Source organism: Cotesia glomerata, unplaced genomic scaffold (assembly GCF_020080835.1).
Source record: "Cotesia glomerata isolate CgM1 unplaced genomic scaffold, MPM_Cglom_v2.3 scaffold_27, whole genome shotgun sequence".
NCBI lineage: Eukaryota > Metazoa > Arthropoda > Insecta > Hymenoptera > Braconidae > Cotesia > Cotesia glomerata.
This window is the reverse complement of record NW_025403218.1, coordinates 72,975-98,623: the sequence shown is the minus strand read 5'-3', so window position 1 is coordinate 98,623 and position 25,649 is coordinate 72,975. Positions and strand designations below refer to the sequence as shown.

General features: G+C 30.7%; 4 protein-coding genes and 1 long non-coding RNA gene across 16 annotated transcripts; 3 read left to right on the top strand and 2 right to left on the bottom strand.

Moving 5' to 3' along the window:
* Nucleotides 1–1,095: 1,095 nt before the first annotated feature.
* Nucleotides 1,096–22,482, bottom strand: LOC123274236 (tubulin polyglutamylase TTLL5). 11 transcript variants are annotated; one of them, XM_044741789.1, is made up of 15 exons: nucleotides 21,157–21,221; nucleotides 19,163–19,421; nucleotides 18,771–19,067; nucleotides 14,774–14,956; nucleotides 13,464–13,547; nucleotides 13,250–13,373; nucleotides 5,974–6,080; nucleotides 5,617–5,830; nucleotides 4,832–5,518; nucleotides 4,506–4,695; nucleotides 3,703–3,868; nucleotides 3,462–3,602; nucleotides 3,147–3,297; nucleotides 2,877–3,043; nucleotides 1,096–2,752 (listed from the first exon to the last, which is right to left on the bottom strand). In XM_044741789.1, the coding sequence occupies exons 4-15, from the start codon at nucleotides 14,947–14,949 to the stop codon at nucleotides 2,536–2,538; spliced, it is 2,424 nt and encodes an 807-aa protein (XP_044597724.1). In that variant the 5' UTR covers nucleotides 14,950–14,956; nucleotides 18,771–19,067; nucleotides 19,163–19,421; nucleotides 21,157–21,221; the 3' UTR covers nucleotides 1,096–2,535. The 11 variants fall into 11 exon arrangements, with proteins under 11 accessions (XP_044597724.1, XP_044597726.1, XP_044597727.1 ...); XM_044741791.1 differs by having other exon boundaries at nucleotides 18,775–19,067; XM_044741792.1 differs by lacking the exons at nucleotides 18,771–19,067; nucleotides 19,163–19,421; nucleotides 21,157–21,221 and adding an exon at nucleotides 22,415–22,482.
* On the top strand, nucleotides 8,920–13,667 carry LOC123274239. The gene is made up of 2 exons (XM_044741800.1): nucleotides 8,920–9,076; nucleotides 11,055–13,667. The coding sequence occupies exon 2, from the start codon at nucleotides 11,066–11,068 to the stop codon at nucleotides 12,818–12,820; it is 1,755 nt and encodes a 584-aa protein (XP_044597735.1). The 5' UTR covers nucleotides 8,920–9,076; nucleotides 11,055–11,065; the 3' UTR covers nucleotides 12,821–13,667.
* On the top strand, nucleotides 15,052–16,921 carry LOC123274249. Of its 2 annotated transcripts, none has more exons than XM_044741816.1 (3): nucleotides 15,052–15,414; nucleotides 15,484–15,850; nucleotides 16,107–16,921. In XM_044741816.1, the coding sequence occupies exons 2-3, from the start codon at nucleotides 15,623–15,625 to the stop codon at nucleotides 16,713–16,715; spliced, it is 837 nt and encodes a 278-aa protein (XP_044597751.1). In that variant the 5' UTR covers nucleotides 15,052–15,414; nucleotides 15,484–15,622; the 3' UTR covers nucleotides 16,716–16,921. The 2 variants fall into 2 exon arrangements, with proteins under 2 accessions (XP_044597751.1, XP_044597750.1); XM_044741815.1 differs by having other exon boundaries at nucleotides 15,052–15,418.
* Nucleotides 19,310–20,829, top strand: LOC123274257. Its single transcript, XR_006511472.1, has 2 exons — nucleotides 19,310–19,442; nucleotides 19,939–20,829. It is a non-coding gene; the product is annotated as an uncharacterized LOC123274257 (long non-coding RNA).
* On the bottom strand, nucleotides 22,186–25,649 carry LOC123274244 (molybdopterin synthase catalytic subunit). The gene is made up of 7 exons (XM_044741809.1): nucleotides 25,122–25,649; nucleotides 24,883–25,029; nucleotides 24,512–24,800; nucleotides 24,114–24,345; nucleotides 23,083–23,398; nucleotides 22,945–23,007; nucleotides 22,186–22,482 (listed from the first exon to the last, which is right to left on the bottom strand). The coding sequence occupies exons 1-7, from the start codon at nucleotides 25,179–25,181 to the stop codon at nucleotides 22,411–22,413; spliced, it is 1,179 nt and encodes a 392-aa protein (XP_044597744.1). The 5' UTR covers nucleotides 25,182–25,649; the 3' UTR covers nucleotides 22,186–22,410.

The window sequence follows — 25,649 nt, the reverse complement described above, 5'->3', positions numbered from 1 at the left end:
TTGTATGTTTAGAAAAATAATTATTTATGTAATTTCTTGCGTCATAGAAATCGAGCATATCATTCTATAAAAAAATATAAAAAATATTTTATCAATTTTATACATACGCGTACGCATATGGGAGACAAGCTTTGCATAATGGAAATGTTTTTTAGATAAATTTCCATTAAACTATTGAACTTTAAAAACTTTTTTGTGTTTATTTTTGATAAAATCTCAGTGGATTTTGCCGTTGATAAACATTGAAATATTTATTGTTTGAAAAATTCAATTTTTTATCTACAATTACTTATTTATTTTATATTTATACTAATCAGGTGTAATTACGTGGAAAAATGATTTTTTTTTTTATAATTACACTATTTATATTCATTTAGTGTCTTGATATACGGGAATATTTAAAATACAATGAATCAAGTCTTAATATATTGAATTAGTACTTTTATTTTTAATAATATATAATATTTAATTTGCTATGAAAAAATATATAATACGACATGGTCTTACATTTTAATAAATTTATCGTAAAATAAAAATTGACTAGGAACCAGGTAAAAAATATTCAAAGTTTAGTTACATGTAAATAAAAAATTTAAATTTCTTTTAAGATACATAAAATAATTATTTATTTTATAATGAATCAAATTTTTATTTGTTCAACTTATAAATTTATCTTTGCAATAAATGCTTCGATAAATTTACAATTATACTAAATATTATAATAATTATTGTAAATTGACAGTTTAATTGTTTTTTAATTATTGACACATAAGTAGCATTAGTAGTTTCCTAGGAACGATAAATAATTTTTTTAAATGTCTTACATTAATAAATAATTTTATAAACAGCTGAATATTGATTCAAATTTTGTGGCATCACTTAAAGGCAGTATAAATAAGACAAATTTATTTTCTTAATTAAATTTGAGCCGCATTATAATTATTTTTTAACTGTTTATAATTATAATTCTTCTCTTTTCAAATATTTTTTTTTATTTTATAAATTATGTAATCATTAAACTCTAATTATTAATTAAAAAGCGTGGACATGTATAAAAACACGTACGTATTTTAAAAATACTTTATACCACACTCATTGTTCTTTTCAATTCATTTTATTTTATAATATATAGTCACTCTAAGCATTCACAATCCATACAATTATATTGTGCGAACTTTCAATCAATCGAACATTTGTTGCAAAAACTATAACACATTATTAAAGCAACATAAATAATCAAAACAATATTAAACTCAAATAAAACACAATTAAAAATTCCATAAATTAAATAATAAAGTATTTTTTCATGTATTAATAATAAATATATATTAAAATTTTTATCAAATTCTTTGATGCAATTTAACTTTTTAAGATAAATTTATAAAAAAAAAAAATAACCATCGATACAAAATAAATCATTTTTATCACAGCTCATGCATTTAAACGACAATGAACTTTAAATGATAAAATAATTTCGTAATATAAATAGTAAGCAACATGCAGACGGAATTTATTGGATGGATACAATTAAAAAAAAAATCAATAATCATAATTATTTTTTCTAATCATTATACCTAAACTTTTGTTCTATAAAAATAATGCGTGAAAAAAAAAATATCTTCACATATTTCATTCAGGCCATTCAATTTTGTGCATTTATTTTATATTGTACTCGAAAAATATCAACTAGCATTCAATATATATTTAAATAACTTATAATTTCTGAATTATGCGAAAAATGCATCATCAATATAATTTGTATTTTATTGTTATTATATTTATTAATAGAATTACTGAGCCTGCTCAAAAAATATTTTCAAACTAGCCAACAACTTTTAAATTGTTCAACCATACGTATTAATTTGAAATTATTTGTTTATACTTCTTTCCTGACTAGATATAAAAAGATTAAATATTTAGATAGATATATTATCAGTATAAGTAAATATGAAAATAAGACTAACTACTATCATCATCATCACTATAGATATTTAATTATTGAACTGAAGTTGCCAAAAAAAATCGCTTAAATGAAAGCCACACACGTTCAATAAAATATATTAATTAATTTAATGACAAGCTAAATTTTTAGTGCATGCGGTTTTAAATAGGATGCACTTTAAATAATATATGCTTAGAAATAAAAATAACAATAATAAATTTAAAAATTAACCGGACTAGCACCATCGTAAAAATTGACCAATATAAAAAAAATGACTTAAAAAATTCAGATCTAAAAATAAAATCACGTAAGCAATATAATTAGACATGACATGAAAATTAGCACGATTGTCGATTTGTCTCCATAAATAGGAACGACTTAGGCCGCTCATAAGTATCGATTAATCTCACCGTTATTGTTGATGAGAAAATTTAATAAATAAAACAACCTATTGTCTAATAAAACCGGACGGCTGGCAATTAAATTACCCAACTGATATTAAATTCCCTAACTTATGCCGCCATAAATACCTTACAGAATAGTAAATTTGACAATAGTGAATGATACTTAATAAATATTAAATACACAGCCGTTCACGTTCTTGGAGCTTTGCTTGGTCTGTTAGGTTGAGTGCACTTGCATTGCTCAAACGACGCGGCATTAGAGTGCACTCTTGATGTAATCTGTGGTAGCGATCCTAAAAGGTTGTTTCCTCGTAAATTACCCGCAAAGCCACTACGACCAAGAAAACTGTGGGCACAATTGTAGAGGCGTGTTTGAAGTATCAACACGTCATCAAGATCTTCTTCCCTATAAATAATAACAATAATTTACTTTTATTACTCACTCACAGACTTCCGCTATATAGGATAAATAATTTCACCAACAATCAATCTTGGTAAAAAAAAAATAAATAAATAAAAACAATGAGTACCTAGCTGTGGCGAGAAATTTTTGAAATAATCGGTTAGGTACAGTACGTGGTCGATCAACGGTATCAGCGTATAAATCTGTTTCTCGATTATAAAGATGTAGAAAATCTGACAACTGCTTAGCTGTTATTGCTGCACGATCTTTGTCACTCAATTTATTGCTTGGTAACTGAAATAAATTTATTTATTTTTTTTTAATTTTATGAATTATGGATTTTGTATAACAAGTATCGATTTAACGACTCTAATAAAATTATGAATATATTACTTACAGTAAATACAAAAGGCGTGCGTAAATTGCTTGACGATTGCTGCAGGAACTTCATCACAAGGTCACAGCTTACTGAGTCTGCACTCGCTTGCGAAATTTTGCGAAGAATACATCCTAAATACAAGCCGAAGGCCTTTCGTGCCTCGCCGGGACTAAAAAACGAACAAGGTGATACAAGAATCAATATGAAGGTCATTTCGATTATAAAAAAAATATTGAGTATTCAACTTTTTTTTATGGATAATTTAACTACTCCTGCTACAAAATAATCCGTAGATGGATAATTGAATGCTAGTAAACATCAAAAAATACAAACCTAAGCTTATTACCCTCTTGCATCATCTGAGTAACTTGATCCTTGTACTTCTGCGTGTCAACGTCGATATTTTCTTTGCTATCCCCGCGATCTAAGCTTTGTTTATGTCCTTTGACTAATGCCCGCTCATATCTTTCATACCTGTGTCGTGCAAAATTATATTTAATAAGATAAAATTGCTGATCTGATAATAAATAATTATATTTTTTCAACTTATGTAAAAATTTTGTTAAATATTTACCTCGATAGCCGATCTAATGTTACTTCTGGCACAGAGAAGCCGGATGTACGACTAGCAGCTGGAAATAATTGTTCATGAAGCATGAGATTGTGATTTGTATTGACCTGCTGAGGCACTCTGCTGGGCCCTAGAGGATCGGATACCACGGGAATCCCAGTAGATGGATCTAAAAATATAATTTTTAATAAATCTGTCATTAAAATTTTTATAAATATAATATATTTAAATACAAGTTTTATTTTATTATTAAATAATAGTAATAATAATTGCTAGCAACTTTGAAGTCACTATGTGACTACCGTGACTTGTGAACTATAAATAAATGAAATTTTACTTTATTAAATAATGACTTTTGTTAAATTGCACTGTACTTTCTTAAATATTGTTGTTTTTAAAGATATAAGCTCATCCCGATATTACACTCATCAAGAGCTTTTATTTGAGTACCCACATGCATTTTTGATATATTTTTCATTTATACATATATATATATATATATAAAATATATGAAAAATTGATGTGGGTACTCAAATGAAAGGTCTCGATGAGTATAATGTTGGGGTGAGCTTATATCTTTAAAAATGTCAATAGTTCACAAGATACAAGGTCATTTTTTAATTATGTATCTAGAAATAGAGCATTTTCGAATGCAGCCTAAATACTTATCATAATAAATTGACTATTAGTGATAATGAAATGAAACGTTGAAAAGGCACAAATTCAAATCAAGATCTTTGCAATGACACTAAATTTCACTAAACACAAAATTTTTCTTATTCTCTTAATAATAATTATTATAATACCTAAATATTGCGAATACATTTCCCATGACTTTGGACTAGGAAAAATACGTACAAATCCCCCTCTTCGTTCAAATTGTGCTTTTGCAGATGCGACAATTCTCAATTGCTCTGACGTGAGATTCGAGCGATTTGACAGCTTGTTGGTTTTCTTTTTTTGCGCCAATGTCTCTGCAGAATGCACTCGCCTGTACTGAATAATTCATTCACAATATTAATATTAAATAACTTGATTGAAATGAAACTATATAATTTATAAACAGAAAAAATAAATACTATAAATAAAAAAAAATAATTTCATGAATAAACATTTATAGTATAAAACTTACACTAGCTAATCGCTTGGTAGCGTTGCCAAGTGATCGATTCTGTTGCGTATTTTGCGGACGTAAAATAGGATCGACTGCTGGAATACCAACGAGCGTTAACAGATCAGCCATTAGCGCTGATTTAAGCCTAACATCTAGCGGAGAATCACAGCCTAGTGATGGCGTCAAATTAACTTCGAGAAGCCAGGGCTTGAGTGTGTCGTCAATTAGTATGTCAAACCCAAACAATTCGAAGCATGTATCTGGATGCTTAACAAATTGTTTTATACCGCTGACAATACCCGAGGCTGTAGCTAAAATCGATTTAATGATTATATCCTCAATGCGTTGCATAAGTAATTCAGTATCTTGTCCCATCGATCTCAGGTGTCTCAACAACGCTGACAGTGTCCACTTATGACCGACATCTTCAGCATCAGGATCTTCGCTTTTTATATAATCAACGTGAAATTTATTTATACTATAATTGCATAAATGCATACACGGATTCCAGACATACTGATTTCCTCCCTCGTATTTAACAGTTGCAAATCTAACTAGTCCTTCCTCGTACAAATAAATTAATAATGGATCGTAATTTGTTACTGCAATGTATAAACGTAAATCACATTTATGCCCGTCGACTAAAAGTGGATTGTTTATGTATTGCGCCACAATTACTGATTCTTCCGTAAATATTTTTTCCGGCTGTAAGAAAAAAAATATTCATAAATTATTTTACATTCTTTATGACTAGTTGCGATGAATAAATATTATAATTAAAAATAGAAAAAAAATAAACTTACGCTGTTTACTATGTATATGCCACGGCCCCGAGAACTGGCTTTAGGTTTAACAATCCACGGACCACGATATCTAAAGTGCGCTGTTAATAACTCTCTGTACTCGCTGGGCAGGAGAAATGTTTGAGGGATAAAATCGAGATTCCTCAAGCCCTTGCTTCTCTGCATCGCTTCGATATTCTTGTACAGCCGATCTTTCCGAGTTATTTCATAAGACCTGTAAAATTTAATCATCAGTATTTTATATTTATTTAAATTTTTGCGTAACAAAAGCGACAGTGAAAAGTGTAATTTTTTTTAATCTTAAAAATCAATATTTGTAAGTTGAATTTCTTCTTTCTTAAGCTTTCGCGCAATTACCTCGGGAAGTGATTAACCTTCTGGAATGGCGCCAAGTTTCTCAATACGTCCGGCTTCGGATGATTGCCCATCCACAAGAGATTGAAGTCTGTATCATTGACGGATACCTGCGCAAAAATACGTTAAAGTATATGAGGAAGCTAGTAAAACCTGTTTTTTCGCTCTTAAAACTAATATATTGAGCTATGTTGTTATGTGTCGTGCATCGAACACTACTCAACAAGAGCAGCTCGCTTGCCGCACATTAACATCAACAAAGAAAACGTTTATAATGATAAAGCACAGTGACGTCGTTAGAACATGATTATTGCCACCACTCGTGCTTGTACTCGTAAGTAAACTTTAAGTACCAAGTGCTGTTAAGATTACTCCCAGCAAACGTATGTAGTTTCATATTCGGCTCACATCGTTCCTTATACGTCGCTAATGCAAACCGTACCCAGGTATCACGATAAATGACCTTGTCATTAAATCCTAATAAACTAATTTATTAGCACTGAGCTTATTTTTTTAATAATAGTACACCTAGCCACTAAAAATTACCGGAGGCAAAAAAAATTCCCACTAAATATCGTAATCGCTTTTTTTTAAACGCTCTCGTTTAAAAGATAACTTTTAATTTGTTATTACCAGAGACCATTTCAATTGACATCGATGACGCGTCAATCATTAATTATTGTTAAGGATACATTAATAAAGATCGTTTTTTTTAATTAAAAAAATTCTAATTAATTACTTAACTTTATTCGATGTGGAATTCTTTGTAATGGTAATTATTTATGATACTGAAATTAATTGACATCTGACAATTTTTTTAAATTTTATTTATGAAGAAAAATTTTTTTTTAATTTCAAAAGCATAAAATAAATTTAATTTTTTAAAAATAGTTTTTTATTATTAATTGTTAAATAAAACTAAAAGTTGTCAGATGTTTGCTAATTTAGTATCATATTTATTATAATAAATATTTTAATAAAATTAATAAAAAAGGAAACTAAGGACGCGATTTAATTCTTAATATTGTAAACAGGTAAGCTGCTATTTCTGCTTGTGTTCCAACCGCGGAAACAGCCATCAGACAATGCGGAAACAATCACGATGGCCATGGTATGGATAGCCTCCTGGTGGCTTTCAGCTCCAAGTCTTTCACTCACGAGTCATGAACCCTTGAGGCTCTTTATGTCGACTTTATAAACTAGCAATAACAACGTCAATAAAAATATATATGAGTCTAAAAAAAATAAAGGAAGAATTTATGCCAGCATCAATATTCGAATGAATGCTGATATATTGTAGGCGAATATCAGCAGAGTTTTATCAAAGGGTACAAGAATAGTAAACGTGATTGCGAAACTTATTGAGGATCTGAAATTCATCAGTATGAATTTCAATTACAATAGTACACGCAGAGGGAAACGCAGGTATATATAAATATTAATATCTGAAGAATGGAATTTATCGAGACGAGTCACGAGACTTGGATGTTATAAAATAAACATTGACCGAAATATCCACAGTTAGAGTTATAATCCAAGTATTAGATAATAATTGATCTATAATTCATTAAGACAATTATAATCTAATATAATAGTAGTAGTAGTAGTAGTAGTATAATTTATCTGAAGACATAACATGAATTTATTTAATTAAATATATGTACATATGAATTGAAGTTAGTGATATATGGACCAAAATACTGTCCTGTAACATACTTATAAAAATAATAATAATAATAATAATAATAATAATATGAGCACAATAAACAACAATTAATTGATTACATTCGATAATGGATTGTAATATAATAATATAAGTCACGAGACAATTGTCGAGTTTTCTTCTCAATATTTTCAAGCTATTCCGCGAAAGAGTAAGATAATTACTCACTTGGGATTATTCTATGTGCGTAATAAAGATCCGGGAATCGGATTTATGAGATTCGTACATCACATAGTTGACAAAACTCGATGGCAAAAATAAATTTAATAGAACCCAGCAAATAAGCCCGAGGGAATCCCTGATTGTACTCTACATATATAAAACAGCGGAGTTGCTATTTCCTACAAGCTTTAATTTACTAAAAGTTATTATATCCAAGCATGCCATCGAAAAACGATTATGTTGTCTGGTTTTATATATGTGTGCTCTGAATAAAATTTAATTTTATTTAGAGCATAACAATTATCGTAATTTATAAACAAGCAACAAATAAAAAATGAAAATCTTTTGTTGGATAAAATTTAAATTCGTGACAAAAATAAACTATAATGTCACGACTTGTTCGATTATTAACATATTTAAATTGTTACCACCGGTTCACATTTAAAAGCTAAAATAATCATATAAATACTTTTCTTCTTAAACAACAATCTATTTCAATTGTCCTCCAATAAAATTGTTATAATTATCCAGAGAATCTGGTGAATCATACGCGACTATAAATCATCTGTTTTTTTTTTCTTCTTATGTTGTACTATATTTTATTTTATTTTATTTTATTATATTATATACTATATTCTTCATGGCACAATAATCGCATAGAGATCATTGGCTCTGTTCAGGGTCATCTCTGAGCCATGGTGATCTCCAAGAGATACCGATAAAGACGGAGATGAAAAATAAGTCAATGCAAAGAGCAAAAATTAAAAATTTCAATCTAGAGGAATTACCATCAGTGTAATAGCTTGATAGTAATTATGATAATAATGTTAATGATGATCTTAACGACGGTGAAGATAATGATGATGATGATGATGATGATGGTAATGACGGAATTTACGGAGTAATAATTGATCTTTACTCCATATAAAATGCAAAACAATTTGATTTGATTTGATTTGATTTGATTTAATTTGATGAAATCCAATCATCTTAGTATTTTGAGACCGCGAATATTGTCGCGGGTCTTACTACGATGCTCGTTGCGGCGCCGCGTTTGCCAGAGTGGAGGCACGAGGTCGCGAGACCGGCCGCGCACAACGAGAGAAGGAATAAGCCAAAGCAAGTGAGACGACTAGACAGTTCAGGATTTTCGCCAGCGTCGTCAGTCTAGCACGAGCCACCGCTCAGGAGACACCCGTTGGGAAACTAGCTTCTTACAAGGTAGGCACGCGTTCTTATTCATATTCACATACACATACACTTTATATTTTTCATTCATCAGCAACACAACCTGGAAATAATTTAACTATCATTAGTAATGATAATGATAAGCCACAGGAGCAATAATTTCAATGAAAATACTTATCAACACAAGAATTGAATCGTGAAATTAGCATGCGTGCATGTCCGTCATCCTCAAGCGTGTTCTCACACAATGCTTCTTGTAAATTTCCAAGTGATCTATTTACTGCACTACAGATTGACTCATTCAATGTGTTCTCAGTTCTCAGTTCAGTGTTTGATTTCATGTCGGCAGTTTAGCTCAACTGCACACAAAAACAAACTTTGCAAACTATTCTACTCCGTCTCAGTCATTTAATTATATCCAACTTCAACACATATGTGTTGGGTATATATCCTTACATGTTCTTAGGCTTTCGTGTGTTAAACTTCGATCTCACGTTATTCCTGTCATACGACCTCAATTTAATTATCACGCGTTTAATTACTTTGAGTATACATGTCCGTCTTTTAGGCGAGTGTGTGTACTCGAATTAATCACTTGTAAAACCTTGCGTGTTCTCCTCTTAAATCTGTCAGTAGCCGTGGACTTGGAGATTTTTTTTTTTTTATTTCTTTTTTCGATCTTAAAAATACAACTGATATTTATTTATTAATTTATATATTTAGTTATTTGGAAGTTTATTTTACAAACGTTTTTTTTTTTTTTTTGAGTATTTATAAATTTTTAAGTGTTAATGCACTCTCAACTGCAACCAGAAATAATTTTTATCTTAGTATATAAATTTATGTGGATGTCGAAAGTCGTCAAGTAAATTATTTCCTACTTTTAAAAACATCTTATTTATATTTTATATATTATATTATATATTATGAATTACCATCGGGCCATCGGGCAAAGAACGTTCACCGTGCGTAAATTACAAGTCGTCGGACGCGATGCGTCGTGTGCGTTTAGTTGTAAATGTCAAGGTACACTCTCGATATAATATAGTTTCGCTAAATTATATAAAACCATCATCGAAATTCGCGTAACATAAACAAACTAACGGATTTTATTTATATTTATACTCATTTTTTAACTTTTTCTTATTTTATTTATTATTAATATTTTTTTTTTTTTTTCATTATTTATTTAGATAGTAAAACGATAGAATAAAATAAAATGTGAAATATTCGTATTTAAATTTACGCGAAAGAAAATATTTCATATAATATTTTTAAATTAATTTTATAAATCAAATTTATAATGATACTAAAGTATCTAGAGAAATATTTAATATTAAATTACTCTGATATAAAAAAAAATTAGATGCAAGATAGACTATTGATTTTCATTATTTTACAAATAAAATATTAAAAACAAAGCATAGAAGTTTGACAGTATGCGCAAGATAACGCGGCATATCTAATCGTAGACACAATTTGATTAGCACAATAGTTACTTATACAAAGCATTGACAATGATAGCTGCATTTAACAAATGTAATAAGCAAAAAATAATATAATACAAAATAACAAAAAAAAAGTATTTACTGGCGACTGAAAAGCAATAAAACATCCATGTCGCGATGGGTACATAATAGCTTGAGTAAATAAATTTTTTTATTTTGTTTTATACCATATTATATTGTTTCTTTTCTTATATCTTCTCTTAGGAAGTTAAATTAGCAAGGTCTTGTTAATAATTCAATAAGGCTTCTACATTCGCCCCTGAATATACTTGTAGTCGAGTTGACAATCGACACGCGATTGGAATAATACCCATTGATATGATGATATATGTATACACGAACATGATCCTTGGAAATTTTGACGGCGTAAGACTTGTTCGCTAATTTTGTCACCTTGCAATTCCTCATACTTATAATTATAATAATTCTGTTGACAATATTTATCCATAATTAAAACATACAATAGCAATTTATATTTATAATTATAATAATAATAATTTCAGTTGAATGAACTATGCCGGGCCACCGTCAGCCTTTATCCCTGGAGGGACTAAGTTTGGGACGAGTGTGCCAGCAACTGGACGGTACGTGCCGGCGATTGCAGGTGCTTTCGCAGGAGACGTCTGCCAGCTCTGTTTTAACAATAGTAAAACAATCTATAAGGCCATACTACGTAAATGCGCTGCCAGCACGATTGCGTTCACGAGTAATAGAAGAAACATCGCGGATGCTTTACGGTCCAGCGTCTGATGGTTCAACGCTGATATCTGGACCAGCACCGCTTTATCTTCTTGCATTACTTCTGGGTCACGATATACGACAGCTGAAGGTGAACCTGTGCTGCTACTACGGCTGTAGCCATCAAACATCTCTGCTGAAGCTTCTGGCAGCAGAGGGTGTCGGTCTTGAGTCACTCGAACTGGCTCGATCTGCTTTACTTCGTCTTGACTGTAAATTACTCCGCTCCGCGCTGATGAATATGAACAATCTCTTGAGTCTGACATTGAAGAATATTGCGAGCGACTCGGTGCTCCAAGTGATCGGCAAAGCTTGCCCCAAGCTAGTTGTCTTAGACGTCTCTTGCTCTATGCAAGTCACGGACGTAGGACTAAAGCAGCTGCTGATGCAGGTCGAGCTAAGAGACAAGTTTATAAACATTGATCCTGTTGTTGCCCAAGAAACAACAACCAGCTGGTCTCGATTGAAGACACTCCTTGCAAAACTTCGAGTTAAAAAGAATAAAAGAGATAAGAGGGAGAATGAAGGAGTACTTCTTGAGTACTGTGAGAGCAAAAACTTTCTTTGTGACACTTTGAGAGTACTCAATATTGCAAACACTGGAGTAACGAGCGCAGGCGTTCTACTGGCACTCGCCAATGTGCCACATCTCGAATCGTTGGCGGACTACAATCATATGGGCAGGGTCGTCGAGATAATGAACCGCGGAGTCATTGAATTGAAGACGCCTTTCAGTCTGACTCAGGCGAGAAGCAGTCGGACAACACAAGCGAGATTGGAGCTGCTTGCCCAAACGTGTCCTCGCTTGGAAAAACTTCATATCTCAGAGCCTCATCATCCGCCTGAAGCGCTCCGTCTTTTTCCTTTCATCACCAGCCTCAGTGTTCACAGCATCCCGGCGGCTAAAGAATGGCTCGCGGGATTCAACGAGTATCTGCGAACAAACGGCCATCTTCTCCGAGAACTGAATCTCCGAGTAACGCAGAGTGAAACACCGCTGCAGATTGATTTAAGAGAAATATTTGTCCATTGTCCGAATCTCATTACGTTCACCAAGGACGGAGCCAACGTGGTATGGCTTGACGGTCCTGATCCACAGCCACTGATCCAGCTGAAAAAAATCCAGCTTGGACGTACAGTCTCTGCTACAACCATCACCAAGATTCTGATGCTCGCGCCAGCGTTAAACTCACTTCACGTTCACAGCTGCTTCGATCTCACTAATGAACATCTAGTGAGTCTCCTTGATATTCCATCCGACGCAAGATCACCGTCAAGTCCTGACAAACCGGATAACAGTCTCATTAAAAATTTAACGTGTTTCTATGTGTACGAGGCAAGCAAAGTGTCAGCGACAACAGTGCTGAGTATGTTCAAAAACTGCACGAAATTACGTAAAATTGGCAACCTCGCCAATTGGGGATTGGACTGTGAGGGGGTTAAAACACTGAGAACTACGCTTGCCCGTGCTAATCTAGACGTTGATCTCTCACCTGGATCTCATTGGTTTTGGAGCAATTGCATTCATTAATTTTTAAAAAAACACATTTAAAAATTAAAAGCAAAAAGAAGATTAAAATTAGCTCTTTTTTTTTCTTTCTCTCGACTGTTTCGTGATATCAGTATTAATAAATTCTTCTGGATTAACTTATCCTTGGAGACTGTCTGAAGGTCAACAGGCTTACTTTGTAGTGTATAGTAGAAATATATAAAGCATAATAAGACTATTCAAGATTGAAGTTTAAAATTTAACTCTACTCCTCATTAGAGATGGCTAACTATAGATTGCAAGTTTAAATATTCATGTTATTATATACGTATATTCTGTGTTACCATGAAGAATATTATTGTAACATTTATACTTGTCAATATTCAAGGTTTTATGTTGAAAAAAAAAAATATGTCTATATATAATTTTTTTTTTTTTTTAACTCTAAAAAACGAAAAAAATATTACTTACTTCCGTCAGACCATGCGATTGAAGCAGCAGACTTATTAGTTTCGTATCTGCTTGGATAATTTTATAAGTCATGTGTAATTGCTTAGCAGGTGGATCTTCTGGAGGAGTCGCCAATGCAGAACACCTTTAATGAAATAAAATATTTATGTTGTTAGATTAGATCCGTTGTCAAATTAACAGTAGTATTAAAAAAAAAATAATATAAAATACTAACTTGAATCGTAGTATGGGCGATTTACTACCAGCTGGTCCATTAATTAGCCATTCATTACCTCTCGCACTGTTCTCTTTAGGCGTACTGTAATTTAAAAAAAATAAATAAATATAAATATAAAGATATAATAAAAGTGTGTATTAAAGATCGAATGTTGGTAAAAGAGGAAGCACTCAGTGATATAAATAAAAAGCCGACATTAATATAATACAGAGAGCTCTGTGAGTTTTTTTACAACCCACACATTATTCACCCACGTGCCTTGCTTTATGATCTTTCATTTGAAATAAAACTATTTTATTATCCTCTTGTACTAAAAATGACTCTATGACCAGTCGTGGTGTAAAACACGCGATCGTTGACTTATCTCGATAAGATTTAACACTGATTTTCCAAATAAATTGCCATTTTTCTTCAAGATCCGCCATTAATCATTAAACCTTCAAAGTGAAGCCTTCACTATAGTATTCTTTGTTTGTTTATTTTTGTTTTTTATATAATTTTGAATTTAACAGATATCTAACAATTTTTTAGATTTTTATAACAATTAACCTTCAGAGTCAAATTGACCCCACTTGACTTTCGAAAAATTATATCTCAAAAACTATGCATTTTATTGGAATTCAGTTTATTACATTTTTAGTAGGTAAAACAATGCTCTTTTAAATACAATCATTATTACTCTGAATTAAATCATTCCTTTATTAAAAAAAAAAGATTCAAAAGATTCAAAAAAATTTGAGTTGACTACTCTATATATAGATATACAGTTGCCTGGAGTTTCAAATCTTTTTTTTTAATAAGGATTTTTAATGTTGAAAAAATTAATTAAAAAAGAACCTATTTTCAAGAAATATTTTAGAATAAAAAAAATTCTGGAGTAAAAATGACCCCCAGTGTACTCTCCGAGGATATAATGAAAAAAATTTCACGTGTAAAAATTAAAAGTGCAAATTTTTTAAATTATTTTTTTTTTTATAATAAATGATTGGTTGTAAAAATTCAAAAAATTTTCAAATGTTTGCTAATTCCAGTATCATTTTTTTATACATAATTATTATATTTTCTTTCTTCAAAATAGAACTCTGCAATCACGCAGTCGTTGCGTTTGTGTACAGGAAGAAAAGCGATCCAACGCGACATTTCTTACAGCAGGTATCGTAATAAAAAGAGATGCGGTTCTATAATCACCTCGGTAGTAATTTCCTATTCACATTATTAGCATATATAAAAAATCGATATTTCATCCACGTAGACAGTAATAATAATGTGAAATGAGAAAACATTATTATAATAATGGGTAGAACCACCTTTCACTGGTGTCCGACTTGTTGTTGTGGGACGTCTCGTGGATAAAGGGCTCCATCGCTTCCTCACTGCTGTTTGACATTTGTGACATCCCGGAAAGACTCGAAGATGACATCAGCTCCTTCGCTCGCTTTCCCTCCAATCTTAGTGCCGGGTCAACCTTCATTTGCGCTAGCATTTTCTATCTGAAATATTAAATTAATAATTAATTTATTATTTTTGACAGCTTAAAAATTTTTTATTTTAATAAAGTCAAACTATTTTTTTTATAATTAATTTATCTCATTAATATAAGCAACCAAATGAAAGGAACTTTTCTTTTTTTTTCTTTCGAAATCCATAACCTAGAAAGACCGACACGTGAACGATTGATCTTTTGTATGAACCTACGCATTACCAAATAAACTAAACTATATTCCTAAATACTTATTGTGTATTCCGAACATAAATGTTTGATCGGCGTCGATTTCCCGGTACGTAACGCACGTTTACACCCAGGGATTGCCAATGATCATCAGACGTAACTTTGTCTCTCGTTTCTCTACTCGATAAACCGGACAAGAATACCAGCACGCCCTGCATAATTATTTATAAATTACTCGACATACTAAAATTTAATCACTGGTTACCAAATAAACCTACTGTAAGTAAGTATATATAGTAAAAAAATAAACAAATGAAAATTATAAAAAAACTAAATTTTCTGTCACAGTTTTCATAAATGTCACGACCAAGAAAAAATTACAAGTGCATGGCGCGCAAAAATTTCAAATTAATAGGTGAAGATAATTCAGGCACTAAAATATCTGCAGATAGTAGAACAAAAAAATGCATAGACTGGTTAAATCGTAATGGATCCACTAAAAATATCACAGAGCGACAAGCGCATCAAAACTTCCAACCAAAATCCACAAAACAATAATGACAGTAATAAAACTCTAGGAATCCAATCACTGCCAGTTGAAATACTTGTCGAAATACTTTTGTATTTAAATTCATATGATCTTCATGCTTTAGAAGAAGTTTCAACGTTCTTCGAACAACTGGTACAGCAACCTCCGGTCTGGAAAACTTATGAGGTAAGATTTTTTTTTTTTAATTACAAAAATTGATAATGACATTACAGTTAGCAGTCACTTAACCATTTTTTAAGTTTTTTTAACAAATAAATTTTTTCAAAAAAATTGCATTTTTTATTTTTTAAAATTTCTACATGTCAATTTTTCTTGCCATAATTTATTTGTTAAAAAAATTCTTAAAATTATTAAATATCTGCTAAATTAATTTTCATAAATTGATAAAAGTATTTATAATAAAAAAGAAATTTTTTTATAGATAAAAGAACACGATCCTGAGACGTACATAATAATAGCACAATTAAAACGAATGCCTCTGCTGGCGCGAATCAGTATTGAGACACGATCAGACTGCGATGATATCCTGAGACAGTTGTCTCGCAGCAATCAAAAACTAGAAAAACTTCGTATCGTCGATTGCACTGGTTCGACGGGAAAACTTTATCTCCGGTCGAGCTATTTGACGCGGATACTGGAGCGATGCAACCGATTGCACACGATTCACATCCTCGGGAGCAGATTCCACGGGAAAAAATTCTATCGGCTGTTGGGTGACATGAAGACGCGGCTACGAACACTCTCTACTCAGGCAACATCATCACAGTTTCTAACGTTTGCGTCGCACGCCAGTCACCTGAACGAACAGGATCGCGAAATAATATGTAATATGTGTGTTGGCGGGAAAACGTGGGCGCCGTTACGTTATTTTATGTTACAACGTCCGGATTATCAGCGTCCATTGGCACCGATACGACAGACGGTTTTAGTGAGTTACCTCCACAAAGACTTTGTGTCAATCGACGTGGGTGATACTGACAAACGTACGGCGACGACAATCACCGACAGCGGCAGTAGCCTTCGTAATTAGTGGCCATGACCCCAAGGTTTTCTAAGTCCGCGTGACCACTCCATTTTTCTAGTCCACTTATCATTTTTTTAACATCTTTCGTTTTACACATTAAATATTTAATCCAGTATGTACTTATAGTAATAATTGTAACAATTTGAACAATTATTATTGTCTTCATCATCATTATTACTTATCGGTACATAAATAACAAGTTAATTACACTTGATTGGCTGATCTTAACGATAATATTGATCGAGGTTTCTTCTCAACCGCATCATCATCATCATCATCATCATCATCCATTTGTACTTCAAATGCTCATCCAATCGTTACGACAGATGTTAGATAGTAAAAAAAATTTATTAAAAAAACTTTATCGTATAGTTATTAATTATTTTATTCAATGAACATGCAATAAATGTAATTTAATAAATGAGAAGCTTTGGATTAAAGATTAAATTTACATTAGTTAGAAGACAAGCTTTTTGCAAAAATAGATTTTTTTTATTTATACTTGACATATTTTATAAATTAATATTTCAATATATGGTTTATAATTAAAACTAATGATAATTAGTTATTAAAAAATTTTTTTAATTACTTTTTAGAAGAGTTGTCATGCAAAATCATTTTTTTTATTAAAATTATATTCCTGTTTAGTTTATTTAAAATTAAAAAGATATGTATCCGGTATTGAAAACTTTCAAGGAATAATTAGTTATACTTAGAAAGGTCGTAGAGCTATGACCTCTCCTAGATTAATTTTAAATGCTTATTTAACGAGTAAAACAGAAAAATTTTGCTAAAATAACATAAATAAAGTATCAACTTAAATTTTAAACTTTACACCTTTGAAAATTATCCGCAACACCAGTAAATTACTAAACAATACCCAGAAACAGTAAATATTTACTAAAACTTTTTGCAGCGTAGTCACGCAAAATTGCACCAGGTAATTGGAAATATTTTTTAAAATTATAGCAAATTATCAAGGTGTAATAAGCCCAATTACTTTGAGTAATAACGCAAATGTTGCCTTTGATCCCAAGCTTCTCAAATTATTTTCGTGATTATTAAGATTAATATCTTAATTAATTATTAAAATTTTTAATTAATGCCCTGAGTGAAGTATTAATTTTTATTGACGTAATTGAGAAGGTATAGTTTTAATTCTAGCAAGTGGGTCGAGTCTCAATGTACCTGGAACACCACGGCCACACCAGCAGATATATTCCACATAAGGTTTACCCAAAAGAAAATTAATTCGTGCGTCACGCAAGCACCCCGAGCAACACGATACTCACTAAGTACTTGCAACTGCTATCATATGCTAGTATGCTACTTCTGGTTCTATTACCGGTACATACATATATATGTAACTTTACGAAGATATATATTCCCACGTATTTATAATGTCACGCGAACTCAAACCACTGGCAAATTAAGATCCGCACCTAATTTCTCTTGTTTTAGGATCTATATAGATCAAATGTTTGTATATATTTGTACTAATTCATCAAGTTCCATTATAAGTTGGCAGTTATATAGAACAAGGCGACGACAACTGTAACAAGAACAAGAACGTTGACGACAATAGTGTTGGGTACAAAGTTGCATTTACCTGAACTGCATTTCCGCACGCGATAAGTATTTGCCACACCACAAAATTACACTTGTTCATACTCCGTCATTGTCGAGGGGTAAGTACTATTGATTTTTCGATATAATATATCTTGAGATAGTGCTATTGTATGTACATAAACGTCATGTATACATACATACATTTACTGAAGACGATACAATGGCATTAATTCGAACAATGTGATCAAGAATGTGCCGAGTGTGGATATTACAACGACCACAATAACACAAACAAAAGGGAAAATTGGAAGACTACCAATTACTAAACATTACAACACTCTCAATTGTAGACTCACGATAAATGTGTATGTTTCAAGAACATTAAATAAGTGTATTACGTGTCATGAAACTTGAGAAGCTCTCTTAAATTACTGGATTAAATTAGTTTAACTAGTCAAATGCATACACGAGTTCTCAAAATAATTTCTCTACTTACTTATATATATTAATGCTCGGGTATATTTATATTGTAGTGTCAGTGTATCTGCAGCCAAAGTAATAACGCATCACATCACAAGGTTACTGTAACTGGCCCTGAACTTGACGCTCGAAGAACAATTTATACCTTCGTGTACAAGCTTTTCCACTAACGTATAATCAGGCATCAACTGTTGGACATATCGTTAACTTGACACATTGCAGCAGAAAAACTTGCTAATGATGCGGATCAATAGAAACCGAGTTAGCGACTAGCTTTTTTGCCAAAGCTAATATTTGGATTATTGTTTTCTAAAGAAAGTGAAAAAATGATTGATGAGCGGGAAACTGTTTTAAAAGTTAATACTTTAACGCTGTTTATGCAAATAGAGAGACTGATCACACACCCTGCACGACATGCTCCAAAGAGTGTATATCTGTATAGCTTGATGTATACTACATATATCTGTCTATATTTACAACCATTTATCTTCATTCATGAGGCCAACAGGTATTTCCGATATGCTTCTGGCGTTTATTCGATCTAAGTGCCGGTGGATTTGTTAATGGTCAAGCTTAATTATCCGGCTCTTTCTTGGATAAACAAATTACTCTCGAGGATAAACATCCACTTATTTTTATTTAAATATACTTTTGTGTCTATATCTGAAATGGAGAAATTTATAAGTATATTGTTGTTTAAAAATTATTTAGCTGTAATGTATGACAAAAGTTTAATGAGTTTTTTTTTTGTTGCAAAATTTTTAAAACTAAAAAATAATTAACTTTGGTCAAAAAAATTTTATATTTTTATTTTCAAGTCATATTTAATTAATTAAAATTTTGCAAATTATTTTTTATAAATAAAATAATTCAAAAGTTGATTTTAAGTTAGTATATATGCATGAAGAAATGTAAATGTACATACGTGAAGCAACGTATTGCTTGTATTGATTTGAATTCTTGGAATACTAATTCTCATACCATAAATAAATATGATTACGGTAAGTAAAAATAAATGTGTAAGAACGTATGGAAATATTTACCGGAAGTAAAATAAAATTAAAAATGTATGTTGCTTGAATTTTTAATAAGTTCAATTCAAGAACGTTATTTATTTTGTATTATTATTATTATTATTATTATTATTATTATTATTATTATTATTATAAATACCTAATAGTTAGGATGAATGTTATTTGTATTGATGATTTATACACGTAACAGTGATCTGTATTTTAGATACGATAAAACCTAACCATATGTATTACTTTAGTATGTAATTTTGAGATAAGAGATCGTTGAATAGAAGAACGATATTAAAAAGTAAATTAAATAGATAAAATAAAAACTAAAAATGATACATAACAAGTCCACAAAGGCGTTTAGATCGCGTGAATAAACATTTGGCGTCAGTAGCAAGGCCCGAAGTGACACGATGCCCAGGAATCCGAGACGATAAAAACGACACGCAAACTTGGTAAGTTTATTGACTAGACTACAGGAATAAGAAAGACTGAGACACGACGCGATGGAAATATATTCCATTTACCTAGACTTTATAAATTATAGTTCTACCTATGCTTCTTAATGTCAAATGAAAAGGTCGAAGACCCGATATTTAATCCTTAAATTTTATTCATGTTATTTCCTGATTATATTTACCAGACATTTCCTATTCCTATCTTTATCTTTGAATTACGTAGATTCAATTTTCATTTTCACTTAATTAAGTAAAATTAATGCTGCTTGCTCATTAGACGATTAGAATCTCGTTGAGTGATGAGGCATTTTTAAAGCAATCGATTATCAACTTAATTAATGGGATATATAAGTTTCTGCCTGGAAGTCCCGGTTTATTTTTATTCCCTCCAAATTATTTGTCCTCATGTGGGGACACTTATAAGTATATCTATGGCCATAGTTCATTTCCTGGCTGACTTTTATTTAGAAATATATAATAATAAATAGAATAAAATATAAGGCCACAACTCGTGTTTAGTTCAAGTATTAAAGCCACGCTGAAGCATGTTTTTTTTTTTTTTTTTTTTTTTTTAGTACAGTTCCCCTATTATAAATCAACTGTTTCGGTGTAGCTTTTATTTTATGTAATTCACCTTTTCACTTGGTTCCACGTCATGAATTTTATTTTCATATTTTCTCTTGACTGTTTTTTCAAACGTAAATATAATTACTCAACAAAATTAGTAAATAGCAAGCTAAACAAAGGCTAATAATGTAAATAGCGATGAAAATCCGATAAGAAAATAACAGAGTTGATGAAAGTGAAGTATATTTATAAATTGTTAAATAGTTACGATGATGAAAAAATAAAAACGATGGATCTATAAGTAGTGCAATGCGGATTGACTGCAGAGATTGTCAAGGGGAACAAATTTACCATTGGTCCAGTGAACTCATCCATCGAGATAAACGTCTCAGGATGCTGAGATCTTGTCTTAAAATACATCGCCAATTTTAAAATATACAGCTCTCTAACAAGTTTACCATCACTTATTAGTCATTAACTCTTTTATTTATTTCTTTTACTAAATCTGCTCTAGTTATTTCGAGATGATGAACAAATCTAAAAAAATATATCAATAAAAATTTAATTATTATTTTTATCAATTTTAATTTAAGGACACGTTAGTAATTAATAGTTATCATTATCATAAATATTTGTTAATAATTATGATAAATAAAATAAAGTAAATATTGTCACAAGTGTTTGATTGTTTCAATACCTGACTCACAATTTTAGTAATTACCTTCTATATTTGCATAGAAAAAAATATCACCATTCTTAACCTTGGCCGATACTATAATTTATTTGTATCTGTACGTGTGTCAAAATAAAAAATAAATAAAAATATTTCTTATTACATTAGAAAGTGAAGTAACAGTAGACGTACCGCGTGTGATTTGACACAACTATTAAGTACCGTCAACAGATAAAATTAAAAAAAATTTATTATTTAATTATTATCACAGTAACAAATAATAAAGTTTATCAGTATTGAAATTTCTAAGTTTTTTTAGCCGATATTTAACGTAAAAATAATTTTTTATTTAATATTATATTGCTTACCTTACAATAATTAAGTAGTAAAAATCAGACGGTTTACAGCCATACCGTCTCGAAGCGCGACGGCGACTGCCTCTATCAGTCGTATGACAAACTACTTTGCTGTACAGCCATGAGCAAAAGTTATTCTCGAATAAACGGGATTGGTGGATTACAACCATCGATCGATCACTTTTAATTTTATATCCTTTACCCCTTTTGACTTTGAATATTAAATTTAACGTCTTGTAGAGAATTCAAATTAAAAATAAATTTTTTTTTTAACTCAACTCAATTATAAACCCGCAGTTTAAATTAAAGAGGATTTTTATAATAATAATTTAATAATAAAAAATGATTATATATAATATAAAATTTTTATAGACAACTTTATATTTGTGTTAGGTCAATAACGACGTATTGAACATATCAATGAGCTTTTAATAGACATTTTAAAATTGAAACTCCATAATAATTGTCTGATCGTATTACAATTTTTACGTTTCAATCTTCACAAAAAATAATAACGAACTACTTATAATCGATTGAAAAATTGTATGTTATATTGTTACAATAAATTACTGGATCTTACTTCAATTTTTTCGCATATCTATTTTCGAGTTCTAGTAATTTTGTGTCTAACTCAGCAGTTGAAAATGTCTGAAACAAATAAAAATAAACATTATTACAATAGTGTTTATTCTGACAAAGACATTTTGATTAATATAACATTATTTGACAGATTTTGTAATGATGATTGTAAGCTTAGAACTTGTCATTTTTTTTCTATTGCACTGCGACGAGACACGAGGTGGAACCGTCACTATACGTTATAGATTAGAAAAAAAAATTCATGAGCAACTACATAAGAACACGATAGACAAAAAAATATGTGTAGTATAATGCGCCTCGATGATTTTATTTATGTTTGTGCGATAGTTGTTTGCATGTTGCTGGAGCATAATGCTGGTTGAAATGTAAAGTGACTGAAATCTCACGATTTAAAAAAAATATATCACTATTATTTGATTGCTGCTTATCACTTATTTGCATCTAATAAATATAAACTTTCATAGTAATAACAAAAGTAATAACAATATAAAGTTTATATTTAGACCTTACCCTTTTGTTTGAGGGATTATTCTTATCATCGTCGTCTGCATCTTTGTCTGTTTGTTGTCGAATCTAAAGTAAAATAAAAATTGTAGTTTTAGATTACTTTTAAAAAATATAAATTATTTGATAAAATAAAATACTGACGCAAATATTTCTATATTCAGGTGAAATACTTTCCAAGTAAAGTAATTTGTCTTCTATTTTTTTAACACGCTCATAAATATCGCGAGGAACGGGTTTAGAAATGCCAAGAAATTTCTCAGACTCCGACAACCTCTCATCTAATACTGAGTTTCCGCTGGTGTTTTGTTGATTCGATTCATTGGAGGACGAAAAGTTTGTCTGTGGTCCATGCGGGTTATACACACGATGAACTTTAACGTGACTTTTAGAATCTTTGCGACGAATTAAAATAGCATCAACTCTGGCACACGAATCCTCAACTTGATCATTTAAAAACCTGCAATAATGAATTTATTTATAAACTTAATTCCTCAAAAGATCTCATTAGCTGAATAATAATGTATTCAATAAAAACAACAAAAAAATACGTATGTTATGGACCTATAAGATTGTTACGATTACTGATTACAATGAAGTTCGATCGAAGTAGTACGAGTTTTTTGTAGATAACGATGATAAATAACTGTCATTACTAAAATATTCAAATTCATATTTTTTCTTTTCTTTTGTTTTATGAACTAAAGTCATTAGATGGTAACTTAGATAGACTTTGCTTTGAGACAACGTTACTTTTCTTATTTTTACTGTCTTATTATTATTATCATTTCCATTACTGTTTAACTACTTTTATTATTACTATGTATTCATTTATATGTAAGGCCCTTAGGGAGCTAAGGCTTCAGGGTCTAAAATTTTGATAAATAAATAAATAAATAAATAAAATAAACAGGATTGCGAATTTAGTTAATTATCATTGTACTGAGTTAGATTACTTCGGTGGTTCACTTTCTTCCTTTGCATATAATGTTAAAAATTTGTTACTACTCCATTAGTCTGTGCAATAATTTCTTTATATTTTTTTTTTTCTTAAGTTCATGCATAAAAATGATACTATCTAATCATTTAATTATTTAATCTTGTAATAAAAATCTTATATGTATATAAACGATCGGCGTTTATTCTATTTGAAATAAATAATTATTGTTACAAACCTATATTGACAAAATTCTTGAACATTTACACTATTTACATGTTGACGTTTCCTCAAAATAAAAGAATCAATCCTTCTTTTGAGTTCATCAGCGCTAGCTTTAACTTGGATTTGATCTGGAATTATCTCATTTTTATTGCAATCATCCTCATCAGACAGTACACCATTATCTTCCGCCAAAGGCTCTTGGATACAATCTAGCGGTTCTTTTTTGGGAATTACTATCTTATCATCTACAAAAAAAGAACAAAGAAAGTTTAACATGCAGTTTAAAATATTATTTAATTTTTAACATTAAATATATATATATATATATATCATTTTATACAGAAGAGATAAATTTTATAACATGCCAAAGAATTTAGATAGCTAGAGATTGATTAGACAAAGCCCACGCACATTCTTTGTTCTCCTTCCAGGTCGACTGCTGGTCGTCATAAACTTCTTTTTTCCAAATCGGAACTGATGATTTTAGAGTATCAATAGCAAACTCAACAGCTTGCAGTGATTCTCGACGATGAGGAGAAGAAATAGCAATGGCTACACTGCTCTCACACACTGGTACTTCCCCCAAGCGATGAAAAATAGCGATATGCTTGACATCCCATTTGGCTCGAATTTTTTCGCAAATATTTGTCATTTCTTTAACTGCCATTGGCTCGTAAGCTTCATACGTAAGTTTAACAACCTGATAAATAAACCATTAAAACAATTAACGACATTTTTATCTACTTTATAGTCTTTAAACAAATTACTTGTTATAAAATTACTTTTTTAGACTCAAAATTATCACGAGTTGTTCCAATAAACGTCGATATTGCACCACATGATGGTGAAATAACACTCTTGACAATTTCATCAACCTCTAGCTTATCTTTTTGGAGTTTAATTATATTTTTTGGCTCCTCCACATTAGCCTATAATAATATAATAAATATATAAATTAAATAAACATCACATATTATTTAATTTCATAACATAATTACGAAAAAGAAAAAATAATACGAACCTCCACTGAGCGGTGGGATGATTGCGACTTCATCTCTGTCACAGAGCTCGAGCTTGACATTATTTGAAATAAATTCTTCGTTAACTGCGAGAATTACGTTCCTGCGTATACTTTCCAATCCAAATATTGAAACAATTTTTTCCAGCAATTCAGTAGAATTAATATGTCTAGAGATTAATATTTTGGATTCTTTAACACCAGCAATTTCACGAGCACTAGCAAAAAATAATACTTTAACATACGTTTGTCCGGTATTGTCATCCATCATGATTTGCTCGGGCGTAATGGTAAGTGGTTGATGCCTCAGTAATTTGATACATTATAATCTTCTTGTTTCGAGTAGTAACAGGGTCTTTAAATTAATATATACGTTATTATATAAGTTATAATTTTAATCTACAAATAAACATTCAACGGAGGTTATGTTGACACTGGAATTATTATAATATAAGCACGTGTCACGTGATCAACAGGTTAGGTTGACTCCAATCAATAAAAACAATTTTTTCTTCCCATTTCTTCTTTAAA

What these genes read in the sequence shown, in the direction of transcription:
- LOC123274249 (XM_044741816.1), top strand. Translation starts at nt 15,623, where the DNA reads ATGGATCCACTAAAAATATCACAGAGCGACAAGCGCATCAAAACTTCC. An exon ending in CGGTCTGGAAAACTTATGAG is followed by an intron (nt 15,851 to 16,106) that starts GTAAGATTTTTT and finishes ATTTTTTTATAG; the next exon opens with ATAAAAGAACACGATCCTGA.
- LOC123274236 (XM_044741792.1), bottom strand. Translation starts at nt 14,949, where the DNA reads ATGCTAGCGCAAATGAAGGTTGACCCGGCACTAAGATTGGAGGGAAAG. An exon ending in GCATATACATAGTAAACAGC is followed by an intron (nt 5,519 to 5,616) that starts GTAAGTTTATTT and finishes TTTTTCTTACAG; the next exon opens with CCGGAAAAAATATTTACGGA. An exon ending in CAAGAGGGTAATAAGCTTAG is followed by an intron (nt 3,298 to 3,461) that starts GTTTGTATTTTT and finishes TTCGTTTTTTAG; the next exon opens with TCCCGGCGAGGCACGAAAGG.
- LOC123274244 (XM_044741809.1), bottom strand. Translation starts at nt 25,181, where the DNA reads ATGTCAAGCTCGAGCTCTGTGACAGAGATGAAGTCGCAATCATCCCAC. An exon ending in CAAGAATTTTGTCAATATAG is followed by an intron (nt 23,399 to 24,113) that starts GTTTGTAACAAT and finishes TCATTATTGCAG; the next exon opens with GTTTTTAAATGATCAAGTTG. An exon ending in CTGAATATAGAAATATTTGC is followed by an intron (nt 23,008 to 23,082) that starts GTCAGTATTTTA and finishes ATTTTACTTTAG; the next exon opens with ATTCGACAACAAACAGACAA.
- LOC123274239 (XM_044741800.1), top strand. Translation starts at nt 11,066, where the DNA reads ATGCCGGGCCACCGTCAGCCTTTATCCCTGGAGGGACTAAGTTTGGGA.